This window comes from Squalius cephalus (genome assembly GCF_949319135.1).
Source record: "Squalius cephalus genome assembly, chromosome: 23".
Lineage (NCBI taxonomy): Eukaryota > Metazoa > Chordata > Actinopteri > Cypriniformes > Leuciscidae > Squalius > Squalius cephalus.
This window is the reverse complement of record NC_137144.1, coordinates 22959174-22972621: the sequence shown is the minus strand read 5'-3', so window position 1 is coordinate 22972621 and position 13448 is coordinate 22959174. Positions and strand designations below refer to the sequence as shown.

Genomic DNA, 13448 nt, shown 5'->3' with positions numbered 1-13448 from the left:
GTTCTTTTTTTTTGAGGATTGAAAATTTAAATACAAGATGCAATTTTAGGTTTTCACTCTCTTTAAATATATATTAGAAAGTCCTCCTATACACTTTATAGGTAATGGTAGGCAATTTCAGAGAGGCAAGTGTAAGCCCTTAGGTCCTACTCGCCCAGCTCTTTGTGGGCGTGGGAGGCGCCTATATATAACGTTTTTCAACACAAACGTTTTCAACACGAGGTCACTTTTTCTATGTAAAAGCAGGATTTATGGTTTAATCCTCCTGTTGTGTTGGTGTCAATTTGACATTCATGAATGCGAATGCAAATTTTCGACACAGATTTGTTTTGGAAAGGCTGATCAAATACTGTTAAAACTTTTGTGTTGGGATCACATTGGTTTCCATGCAATCTGCCAAAAAGCAACACTTTGAAAAACAGTAGAGTTAGGTAAAAACACAAAACATTGATTATAGCTTGTCAAACACTAAAATCAATCAAATACATGAGGATTTGTGAATTTTAAGACTTGAAGTATACTCAAAATTGAAGACTTGTCTTCTGAATCATCCAAGTAAAATTCTGTGCAGCTAATTTTGAAAAGAAAAATATGTGGGTTAGGTCGACCTTTAACACAATAGAAATATACACTAGAAATAGATGGGAATTATGACATTTCTCACATATTTTATAGTTTTTTAGTCTCTGGTCTCTCAAGCTTCAATAGAGGTTTTCTGTTTTTCATACTGTCAATCTTTAGGCAAATTGCATGGAAACCAATAGGGAACACACAACAGGAGGGTTAAACACATAAACCTGGTAATACTGACAGATTAAAGTGGTAGAACAATAGAAAATGACCCCACTATCCATGAACTTTCTCATTGTTTTCTGAAAATGTGTGTACTTGTTGACTTCAAGGGCTACACAGATGAACCGGTGACCAAGATCTTGTCCCATGTAGAAGACGGCAACATCGTCCAGCTGGACCGATGGAACCTGAGCGTGGAACCCAATTTAGAGGCCAGTGAGGAGGAGAGGGATGAACACCAGACCGACAAGGTGAGCGGACACCAGTAGAGGGCGCTAGGCTTCAGCAGAAGAACACCATCCTTCCAGCCTCTCCACAACAAATCCAGTTTTTGTGTTCAGATGAATGGTGAGGTAGGGCTAATGACTTCTCCACGTCTGTTTCAGCTTCCCATTGACGTCTTCAACAATTATTTCAGCCTCGGATTTGATGCACACGTGACATTGGAGTTTCACGAATCCCGAGGTGTGTCCACTCACTCGTGTGATTTGAATTTGGTTTATAAAACCAAAGTTTGCATATATAAAATCAGTGGTTTGTGAAAGGATTCAAACAGACCTTGTTTTGTTTTTTCTCAGAGGCTAAACCAGAAAAGTTCAACAGTCGACTTCGCAATAAAATGTTTTATGCAGGGGTGAGTGTCTGTCCATTAAAGTCATGTAGATATTTCATTTTATTCTTTGTGTAATGTGCAAAATGTGACGCATTTGTTCAAATACATACGCTCCTCTGCAGACAGCCTTCTCAGACTTCCTAATGGGCAGCTCTAAAGATCTGTCCAAACACATCAGGGTCGTGGTGAGTTGACTTTATTTATATATACACTTTTTGGGTAATATGACCCAAATGCTTGAAACTGACTCAATTGAGTCTAATTTAAATTTGTTAGGTACCAAGACTATATGTCAAAACCTGTAACCGGTCAAAAATTGTAATATATATATATACGTATACTCAAAATACACAAAGGCCTATGGTTTGTTTTTCATTTTCTGTCCAGTGTGATGGTACTGACCTAACCAGTAAAGTGCAGGATATGAAACTGCAGTGCCTCCTGTTCCTCAACATCCCCAGGTAAACTGACCTGAAACGGAACTGTGCAAATATATTATGTAACTATAAGAGAACGTATGAACATCCTGGTATTAATTCATGTGCTATTTGATATAGATCCTCTTTATTTTTTCATGTTTGGTATTGAAATTTAAATCCTAGTGACGTCAAATTTCATACCGTTGAACCTTTACAGGAAACTTGGCCTGAAAACCTCATTATAAAAGAGATTCCAAGTTCCAAATTATGTTTATTCCAGGATCAAATATAATCTAGACATGAGAAACTAGACTAGAGTTCGTTAAAATGAGATTATCCTGACTGAGCTCGGCATTATGTTCTGTAGATATTGTGCTGGGACGATGCCATGGGGGAACCCAAGTGAGCACAATGACTTTGGGCCACAGAAACATGACGACGGGCTCATCGAGGTCATCGGCTTCACCATGACCTCTCTGGTGAGTTTCACTGCATTTGTCCTGCATGAATCCACGAATCCATCTAAATGTTGCTGCTCTTTCTGTAGGCGACCCTGCAGGTTGGAGGACACGGCGAGAGGCTTCACCAGTGTCAGGAGGTGATCCTGACCACCTTCAAACCCATTCCTGTGCAGGTGGATGGAGAACCCTGTAGACTGGCTCCATCCGTCATACACATCACTCTCAGGAACCAGGCCAACATGCTGCAAAAGACCAAGAGAAGAATCTCTCTACCACAACTGTATGAGTCAGTACAACCCAACCACATATCTATCTATCTATTAGGGCTGGGTAAAAAAATATCGATTTCTCGATTTTAATCGATTCTTATCTAAAATCGATTTTTACGAAACGATATTGATTCTTAAATCCCAAGAATCGATTAGTAATCCTGTTTTCAGTTGATGAATGAATGGAACATTGTTTCGAGCATCCCATCCAATAAATCGCAATAATCTTTGTGCTTTGTTATTATTGATATGAAACAAAGTCTCAGATTTCAAATTACGTCCATTTTCTTACGAAATTCAAAAACATAAATACCGTTTTGGCGCTGTGGCGTGAGATCGCTCTGGCTCAGCTTAAGCAGCAGCGCGGAGCGCACGTGATCTTCTTCCGCCTTAATAATACCAGTTACAGCGCGAAATAAACATGAATGAGCATCTGAGAGTGTGTTAAAAGATAGAATACAACTTATCGAAGTCCGTATCATGTCACATGGAATCGCTCAATCAGTGTTTCAACCGTGGAAAGACGTTAGTAAACAATGTCATGTAACGTCATTTCCTCAGAAAAACCATATCCAGTGACCATATTTAACTCGTTAGTCAGATAGAAAAATTAACTCTAGAGAGGAGCATTTTGTTAAATATATGCACCATATTACATATTCATTATAATTTTTAATGTTCTTCAATATTTAATGCATGTTTGAATATATCTGGAAAGTTTTTTTATGACAGCCACCATTAAAATTTGTATATAATTTCATATAACTTTATTATTATAAAAATAAATAAAAGTGTATTTTAAGTGTTTGTATACAAATCAGTTCATTTTTACCAATATTATAGTTGGCTAATGAAGCCTATAGGCTACAACTGACTCCCATAGTTTACAATAATAGTTAAGAGATTTGTTTTCCTTGAGAAAACTTGCAATGTATTGTACCTGATATCCAAAATAATCGATATTGAATCGTATCGAATCGTAATCGAAATCGAAATCGAATCGAATTGCAAGCTTGTGAATCGAAATCGAATCGAATTGTGAAATTTGTGTCAATACCCAGCCCTACTATCTATATATCTAAACTTCGCTCAATTCTAGAAGAAATCTGACTGTTTTTTCTCCTCATAGTCAGCAGCCCATGCCAGAGAAAGTGCAGATCCAGGTGAACCGCATCAGCATGTGTGATTATGAAGCTCTTCATTATGATAAGGAGCAGCTCAGGGAGGCCTGTGAGTATCTCTTCTTGTTGTCCTCTCTGTTTTTCACAGCTCTAAATAAGAAGCTTCTCATGCACTCCTGAAAAAGCTTCTGCTTTCAAAACTCGACTTAATTTAAATCAATCCTAACTTATCTTTCCTCTTTTCTTTCACCTTGTCAGCGATTCCTATGGGGATAATTACAGTTCCCGGGAACAGTGATTTGGAGACATGTCGGCTGCATATCGAGAAGCTACATGAGGTGCTTTTCAGCTTGTTGAATGCTGGTTAGAGAATGTGCCAACTGGCAGATTTGGCAACAACCTCCTTATTTGCAAAAGTAAAGGGGAGGATCGGAACTCTCAACGTTTGGCTTCAAGTCAAAATGAAATCAAAACTGAGTCCGTTTGCTTTCAAACATAATAACTTGCTCCACCTCTAAAAGGACTTTTCTGTTCCATTTTATAACTCCCGTTTGGCATTCAACAGCCTTTTTTTCTTTCATGATTCAAATCCTGTCCTCCAGTTTTTTTGTTCTTGAACATACTTCTTCATTTAGAAATGTAATAACTCAGTAACTCTGGTAAAATGGGTTGCAATGGCAACTTCAACATAGTCATATTCGGCTAAATAAGATCACTTCTGTGTTGATGCCACTCAATTTTTATTTAATTTAGCTTGAAAGCTGTTTCCTGTGGCGACATTGACACGGCTCTGAAACACAAATGATGTGTTTTACCCTTAAGAGTCGCTAGTTTCCGTTTTAATTACAGCCATTCGGGCCATGTGATATTGTGCATGTGAAACCCATTGCACGTTGACTTCCTGTTCAATTACAGTCAGAAAAACACATTGTGACTAATTGAACTCACACAGTGAGGCTGGTTTGGACAGGGGCCATTTTTCACTTGCACTTTCTGTTTTTCCTCTCTCTGTCTCTTTAGGAGGGGGATGGTATAAATACAGACACACTCCACATGCCAAAACTTTCACCAAAATGGTGTTTCCTTGACTGTAAGTAGTGCATTTCAAGCTTTACGAATATAGAATTCGTCTAGTGTGATAATGATATATAACTTAGGCTTTCTATGTTAAATCATATTTGTGAGAATCACTGGTCTTGACGTTTCCGAAACTTTTAAGTGTGATTTTCCCCATTTTTCCCCTCTGGTTTGATTACAGGTACGACTGCAGACCGCTTCTACAGAATAGACCGCGGTCAGGTACCTACGAAAGGAAACTTTGAGGTTTTACATCTGTGTTACATGTCACACTGTTCCTTTTTACCCTACAGCATTGCATATCTCTGCAGGAGCATCTAAACTATGTGACGGAGATCTCCCAGGATGAGCTTTTCATCCTGGACCCGGAGCTGGTCACCAAGGAGACGGTGGGCACGTCGCCCGGAATGCCGGGGGCGATGGAAACTGTTGGGGGATGTTCCAACAGCTCAGACCAGTTTGCTTTCCCTGCCTGCTCTCCTTCTCCTCTGTGCAGGTAGATTGGAACGAGACACTTTGACAAAATGTGTGGTTAAACTTGATCGATTCGTGTTGTTAGGGCTGCAGACAGCTTTTGCACTGTCTCAAGATGCAATTTTATGTCGCTTTTTACTTTGACAGATCATTTTAACACTGTAGTCTAGCACAGTACATGCGTGGGCAGGTTTTGCTTCGCCTGTGGGCATGAAATTTCTGAAAATGTCCCCAGAAGAACAGCAAAGGCTCACTAAACCACCTTGTGAAGACATGCTCGCAAAAGCAAATCTTCATTAAGGAGCTAAAAAGAACTGTCTTGCTATGAATTTCTTTTTAATTTGGCCAAAAAGTGTTGTAGATTTAGCATGATTCTATATAAATATCTTATATTATGTTATTATTTTCTTATATTATGAATAACAGATGTGAATGCACTTACAAAAAAAGTACCAGAAAGTATGATGGTATTATTATTATGTTGTTGTTTTTTGTTTTTGGACCATATCTATCATAATACTTTCTTTTAAGTGTAGGAAGTCCTCGATAACAATAATATACAGTGATATAACATATAGTGGGGTCTAAATATCTGAGACCAATAGAAAAATAATAATTAATTTGCCATTCTTTTTTAATTTCATGCATTTTTAATGTAATACATTTGAATTATAATTAAATATTTATTTACTAGAAAATGTTTAATATTAATAAAATAAGCAATGATAAATATAAATGTTAATAATTATAATAAAATATCTTAAAATATTAAACTATACTTTATTATATACATATATATTTATATTAGAAAATAAAGTTTATATAAATACAGTAAACTATTGTACAAAATATTTACAAATATAATAACTTATTTTTAATTCTTTACATATGAAAATATATTTTATTTGATCTATTTTATATGTAAAATATTTTAAGCATAACAATTTTAGGAAACCTTGGAACTGACATATTACAGAATATACTTGAATTATATGTTTATATTTGTAATAGTTTATTGTGTGTGTGTGTGTGTGTATATATATATATATATATATATATATATATAATATATATATATATATATATGAAATCATGTTAATATTAACACAGTAAACTATTATAAATCTAAAATAATATAATACATTATTTTAAATTATTTAAACTAACATATATTTTATTATATTGTTTTAATATAAAATAATATGAGGATAACAATTTAAGTAAACAGTTGAACTGACATTATATGATTTTCGATAATTATGTTTATGATAATTATATTTGTAATAGTTTATTGTATTAATAGTACTTTTTTCATATATATATATATATATATTTGTTTTTATATATATGATTTATTCATTTATTTATATGAAAACCTATGTTCATATTATTACTACTATTAATATAAAAAAATCTATAATTATAATAAATTATTATATAATAAAATGTATTTTAATGTTGAAATAATTTATTAAAATTAATAATTAGATATAATAACTATTTTTTTTTTTTTTTTAGCTGTATACAATAACATTATTATAACAATTTGAGTAATATGTTTAACTGGCATGAATTTCAGAATGTTTTAATATTTAATAGGTCCTAAATACATGCATATATCGAGAAGCTTGAGTGTTTGCAGTAAATGTGTAACACTAGACTGAACCGAACAATCCTTCCTGTTTGAAAATGAAAAATGACAGTTGCTCATCAGCTCGAGTCTATTCCCTCCGGGCAAGTCTTTTAGTCTGTGTATTTGCGTGCGCATCTGATGGCGAGACCGAGAGAGTGAGAGACGGTGACGTTTTTGTGCCAAAGTCTACTGTAAACACACACAAATCTGTGTGTTACTAAAATGTGAGTCCATCCAGGACAGGACAGCCCCTCATAAAGGCCCCTGCTATTAAACACTCATTTATCCGTGTTTACATTCCCCCTCCCCCTGCCTGACACACAGCAGATCGCTGAGAAAACACACCCCATCTGTCAGACCTCATTGTAGCGCTTGTTCTGTTACAGTGAATTATACACATCTCACAAACAATGAGTTTCCCCGCCCCCCACGCGGGAGGACAGCATTGTAAACACATCCACCTCTCTGTTGTCTGTCCATCCCATCATGCTCTCGCAGGGTTAATCAGACGCATGCTGAAGGCCAAGTGGAAAGTGTGAACCCGGATAGTGACCCACACATGCAAAGCGATGCAGAGAACCCCTCAAAGCAAGGCCTGTGCAGGTACAGCTCAAACCCCGGGCTTTGCGATTCAATTCAGTTTAGATTGTTTCCATGAGAACCATAGACACTATATGTATTATATTACGCCATGGTGTTTTTATAGCAAACATCATTACTAAGATAACCATGTGATCTATGTGATTCATTGAGACTCTCTAATGCCCATCTGCACCAGCCCTTTCAGAAAAGTACTGTGGCGGTACAATGATACCACGGTACTTTGATATACACTCACCTAAAGGATTATTAGGAACACCTGTTCAATTTCTCATTAATGCAATTATCTAATCAACCAATCACATGGCAGTTGCTTCAATGCATTTAGGGGTGTGGTCCTGGTCAAGACAATCTCCTGAACTCCAAACTGAATGTCAGAATGGGAAAGAAAGGTGATTTAAGCAATTTTGAGCGTGGCATGGTTGTTGGTGCCAGACGGGCCGGTCTGAGTATTTCACAATCTGCTCAGTTACTGGGATTTTCACGCACAACCATTTCTAGGGTTTACAAAGAATGGTGTGAAAAGGGAAAAACATCCAGTATGCGGCAGTCCTGTGGGCGAAAATGCCTTGTTGATGCTAGAGGTCAGAGGAGAATGGGCCGACTGATTCAAGCTGATAGAAGAGCAACTTTGACTGAAATAACCACTCGTTACAACCGAGGTATGCAGCAAAGCATTTGTGAAGCCACAACACGTACAACCTTGAGGCGGATGGGCTACAACAGCAGAAGACCCCACCGGGTACCACTCATCTCCACTACAAATAGGAAAAAGAGGCTACAATTTGCACAAGCTCACCAAAATTGGACAGTTGAAGACTGGAAAAATGTTGCCTGGTCTGATGAGTCTCGATTTCTGTTGAGACATTCAGATGGTAGAGTCAGAATTTGGCGTAAACAGAATGAGAACATGGATCCATCATGCCTTGTTACCACTGTGCAGGCTGGTGGTGGTGGTGTAATGGTGTGGGGGATGTTTTCTTGGCACACTTTAGGCCCCTTAGTGCCAATTGGGCATCGTTTAAATGCCACGGCCTACCTGAGCATTGTTTCTGACCATGTCCATCCCTTTATGACCACCATGTACCCATCCTCTGATGGCTACTTCCAGCAGGATAATGCACCATGTCACAAAGCTCGAATCATTTCAAATTGGTTTCTTGAACATGACAATGAGTTCACTGTACTAAAATGGCCCCCACAGTCACCAGATCTCAACCCAATAGAGCATCTTTGGGATGTGGTGGAATGGGAGATTCGTGCCCTGGATGTGCATCCCACAAATCTCCATCAACTGCAAGATGCTATCCTATCAATATGGGCCAACATTTCTAAAGAATGCTTTCAGCACCTTGTTGAATCAATGCCACGTAGAATTAAGGCAGTTCTGAAGGCGAAAGGGGGTCAAACACAGTATTAGTATGGTGTTCCTAATAATCCTTTAGGTGAGTGTATACTATGGTACTGAATGACTACCATATTCATATGTCTGCATTGCACCATAATAGTGTCATTTTTTTGTTAGCGAGAGGGCAGAAGATATCCATATTTAAATGAATATCTTACATAAGCTTGTCTTTGCCCAATGTCTTTCATCTTGAAGGAGAGGAGCAAAAATGATGAATATCGTTCAAACACGTTCAAACACATGTGAAGAGGACTCAGTGAATGTGCCAAGGTACATACAATATTTCAGCATTATCGCTGGTGAGACACACAAATGTTGTCGGTTTTGTTCATGAATCGTGGTATTAATATTCAATTTTAATTTCACAGGTTAGATTCTGCCTGGAATGACAGTGATCAAGGTACATACATATATATATATATATATATGTGTGTGTGTGTATATATATATATATATATATATATATATATATATATATATATATATATATATATATATATAAATACATATACTTTATATTAATACAATAAACTTTCACTAATATTCAAATATGATTTTAATATAAAAATCTAAAATATATTATAAAGTATAATTCTATATATAATAAATATATTATAATATATATATATATATATATATATATATATATATATACACATCTGTAATTAACTAGACTAGATTAACTAGAACTAGAGTATATAGTAAAATGTATTCGAATTTTTTATTAATAATACAATAATCATAATAGTTTAATATTACTGATATTAATAGTAATAATATATTTATAACTATAACTATATATATAACTATATACATATATATATATATATATAACTATATAATTATTATTACATACACATACTCATACATTTTCTATAATTACTTGTTCTATAGATATACTATAATTGTATTTATTTATTGGAAATGTTTTATTATTAATACAGTAAAATGTTAAAAAATATATCACATATATATATTCACACATTTTCTATAATTCATTTAGTACAATAAAAGTGCTTATGTTTTTTCCCCATGTCTTTCAGAATCAATAAATTTGCTCTTTGATGCCGTGAAGTGTGACAACATTGACAAGGTATTCATAAACGAAGGTATTCAGCGCATTATGATACATTAGTGCTGTGCGTTGCCAGAGCTGATGGACTGTTTCTCTGCTCATGATGTTCTCAGCTGGTCCAGATGCATGAAGAAGGGGGCAGTCTCTTGGTCCAGGACCGTTTCGGCTGCACCCTCCTCCATCACGCCGTCGTCTCCGGCAGCAAAGACATTGTGAAGTATCTCACTGATAATGGTGAGTTGGTTGGACTTCATTCTTTGACTTTGACTCTGGTCATGTTTCTAATTGTCTCTGACTGTTTTCGGGGAACAGCTCCTGCCTGCATCCTGGATGTGACGGAGAAATCAACGTAAGTAGTGCTGGAGCATCTTAGGCTTCTTTTACTCCATTTCATTTGTGATTTGGATTTGAAACAGCCAAAGGTCACGAGCTGTGTGTGTGTGTGTGTGTTGTCCTCAGAGGAGAGACGGCTCTACACAAGGCTGCTGCTCTGTGTCAGAGGACGATCTGCTGTTATCTGGTGGAGGCTGGAGCATCCCTCATGAAGACTGATCTACAGGTGACCACACACATACCTCACTATATTTCCTTTCATTTCCTTGGATTCTTTTTAAATACTCCAGATACTCCAGAGAGGGAGGCCATTCTCCACTGCAGAACAGTACAAATATTATTCTATTTGTTTTATTTATCTATAATTGCAAAATTTTCATTATGATCCATTCATTTATCTATATCCATCCATCCATTTATCTATCTCCATCCATCCATATATCTATCTACATCTATTTATCTACATCTATCCATCCATCCATATATCTATCTACATCTATTTATCTACATCTATCCATCCATCTATATATCCATCCATATATCTATCTACATCTATTTATCTACATCTATCCATCCATCCATATTTATTTATATCCATCCATTCATCTATATCCATCTATATATCCATCCATCCATTTATCTATATATCCATCCATCCATTTATCTATATCTATCCATCCATCCATGCATCCATATATCTATTTATCTATATCCATCCATCCATCCATCCATTCATCTATATATCCATCCATCCATTTATCTATCCATCCATCCATTCATCAATTTATCTATATCCATCCATCCATTTATCTATATCCATCCATCCATCTCTATCCATACGTCCATCATCCATGTATCTATATTCATCCATCCATTCATATATTTATATCCATCTGTACATTCATCCGTGTATCTATATTCATCCACCCATCCATTCCTCCATGTACTATATATCATCCATCCATCCATCCATCTGTATCCATTTATCTATTTCCATCCATCCATCCCAGCAAGAATTTGAATAAACAAAAAGGCAAAAAAAAGAGAGGAAAAAAAAAAGAATTATTTACATTTTAAAAACCATCTTTCCTTCATCCTGCAGGGTGACACTCCAAAGATGTACGCGGAGAGAGCTCTAGACCTCGAGTTGGCCGAGTACCTGGAAAACCGACAGCACCACCAGATGATCCAGAGGGATGACCATGAGACGGCTGTGTGACCGACTTCCGACCGCCACCAAACAGAGGCGTATCCCGTCTCTCCCGTGGCCGGTTTATCCGGGACGGCCACATGTTAGGGAAGCTATGAGGCAGCATGTGTGTGGAAATTAGTTCGTTCGCTCTCTGTATTGATTGTAATGCCAAAAAGACAGTGTTTCGTGTCATGTTTCAGAATGCATGAGTTTGCTACGTCGCGTCCCGCTTTCAGGCCGTGCAAAGCCGCACCGTTCTGCTCCTTAAGACACAATGTGCAACATTTTGGGAATTTCAGGGCTGAAGTACCATGTATAAAAGTGGCTTTCACTGAACTACTATAAAGAAAACCAGATGAACCTCATGTGAGATTAACTGCAGAGGTTTTTTGCTGCTTCTGATTACATTTACATTTGAATTTTAAAATTCTGATCGCATATCTAATAGTTTTACAGAGTTTATTTTCCACTGGAAACTTCCTTTAGCTTGGCTTCCACTTCACGTGTTTGTTCTGATCGGAGATAGACGTTGTTTTCATAACCTCCTGTGTTTAAGAATGCTTCCTCAGCTGTTGCTTACGGACAGTTTCTCTCTTTGTGGTAAATGCTTGAATTTCCTAAAAACATTCCATTAATTACTACTTTAGATTGCATTAAATCAATTCTGTATTCTCCTTATATATTATAAATCGTAATCATTTGTTAGTCAATAGATTTGCCTTTGGTCATTTTATGACCATAAATGTACGCCTAAATGAATGAAGTTTCTTTCAGGCATCTTTTAAGGTCGATTGTTTGCACTGACTGCTATACTTTTGAATTCAAATTTCTCACCAGTGTGATTTTAGGTCATGCAGCAACTTGAACTTGTTAGTTTTGGCTTCCAAGCCAAATGGAGCATGTTAGTTACACAGAAACATAGTTTTAAGGCTTAATCCTGAGATATAAATCACATTTTCAGTGACAAATGGAGGAAACTAAATATGAGTCGTCATGGGTTTTGCATTGGTGCATTACAGAGTTATATATATTTATGTCATCGTCTGCAGTTACAAGGTTTAAATTCCTTTGTATTAAACCGGGTCACTTTATGTACATGTAAAATTGACTAAATGCTTGAATAATAACAGACAGGAAAGCTGGTCTTTTTACAAAGCAGCCATTTGACGACATTATGTTGTCGGCATTGCCATAGTGTGTTTGTGGTGAAATGTCATTATGATAGAAAATGTATTTTGTCAGTGCTTTGTATGAGTTGCTATGCAATTCGAAATAGATGATACATGTATATAATCTGTCAAACATTTTAAAAATGTGTGAACAATCTGTTCCGACATAAAGGTCTTTAATTTGTATGTGATATGAACTTAGATAATGCTTTATTTATAAGAGTAGATAAGAGTTTTGTTAGAGGATTAGTCATATATTTGTTCTTGGGTCTGGTTTGTTATTGTCTACTTGGGGGAAAAAAAGGAATAAATAAAGTCTTTAAAAACAAGTTTATGTATTTACTGAATGTACTTTTATTATAGGGTTTAATTGACTGAGGATATTTACATATGAAGTCTGAATACACATCCGTCATCCTCATTACTCTCTCATTCTCTTATCGCACAGTAATGGCGTCTTTTCAGGGTTTGGAGCGCCGGGTGGTAAGCAGTGTATAATGTTGAACTGTGCCTCTCCCTAGGAGGGTCTTTATGTCTGGATGAGTTACCGGCAATGATGGATGTGTTGACATTTGTGACTCATTTATCATTTCGGAGATAAGGTTATTGTTTTCTCTCTCCTGCTCCAGCTCTATTTCTGGAGTATAGGGAAAGGACGTAAATCAGTTTAACCTCAGTTCAACCTGCTTATTTTAACTTTGGGAGATCGTGTGTTAAGTCAAAGAAACATTCACACAAGTTCATCTGAACAGAGAATCATTGGAGAAATAATATATAGCCTACAGATAGACTGTTTTTTTTTTTTATATATA

General features: G+C 36.3%; 1 protein-coding gene across 8 annotated transcripts in view; it reads left to right on the top strand.

The window, feature by feature from the left end:
• The window catches only part of dgkzb (diacylglycerol kinase, zeta b), a 36695-nt gene extending 23737 nt beyond the window's left edge, over positions 1-12958 (top strand). For 3 of the 8 annotated variants that reach the window (XM_079859203.1, XM_079859202.1, XM_079859196.1), the window contains exons 15-34: positions 903-1043; positions 1179-1257; positions 1371-1426; positions 1528-1590; positions 1793-1866; positions 2192-2303; positions 2372-2571; positions 3684-3784; positions 3934-4013; positions 4696-4765; positions 4934-4974; positions 5064-5248; positions 7358-7462; positions 9063-9137; positions 9236-9267; positions 9911-9960; positions 10056-10176; positions 10255-10291; positions 10402-10501; positions 11378-12957. In XM_079859203.1, coding sequence (XP_079715329.1) covers positions 903-1043; positions 1179-1257; positions 1371-1426; positions 1528-1590; positions 1793-1866; positions 2192-2303; positions 2372-2571; positions 3684-3784; positions 3934-4013; positions 4696-4765; positions 4934-4974; positions 5064-5248; positions 7358-7462; positions 9063-9137; positions 9236-9267; positions 9911-9960; positions 10056-10176; positions 10255-10291; positions 10402-10501; positions 11378-11494 — 1839 coding nt within the window. In that variant the 3' untranslated portion in view covers positions 11495-12957. Of the gene's footprint in view, positions 1-902; positions 1044-1178; positions 1258-1370; positions 1427-1527; positions 1591-1792; positions 1867-2191; positions 2304-2371; positions 2572-3683; positions 3785-3933; positions 4014-4695; positions 4766-4933; positions 4975-5063; positions 5249-7357; positions 7463-9062; positions 9138-9235; positions 9268-9910; positions 9961-10055; positions 10177-10254; positions 10292-10401; positions 10502-11377 lie in introns of all 8 variants that reach the window. The other 5 variants (XM_079859199.1, XM_079859198.1, XM_079859197.1 and 2 more) reach the window with 4 other exon arrangements.
• Positions 12959-13448: the final 490 nt, after the last annotated feature.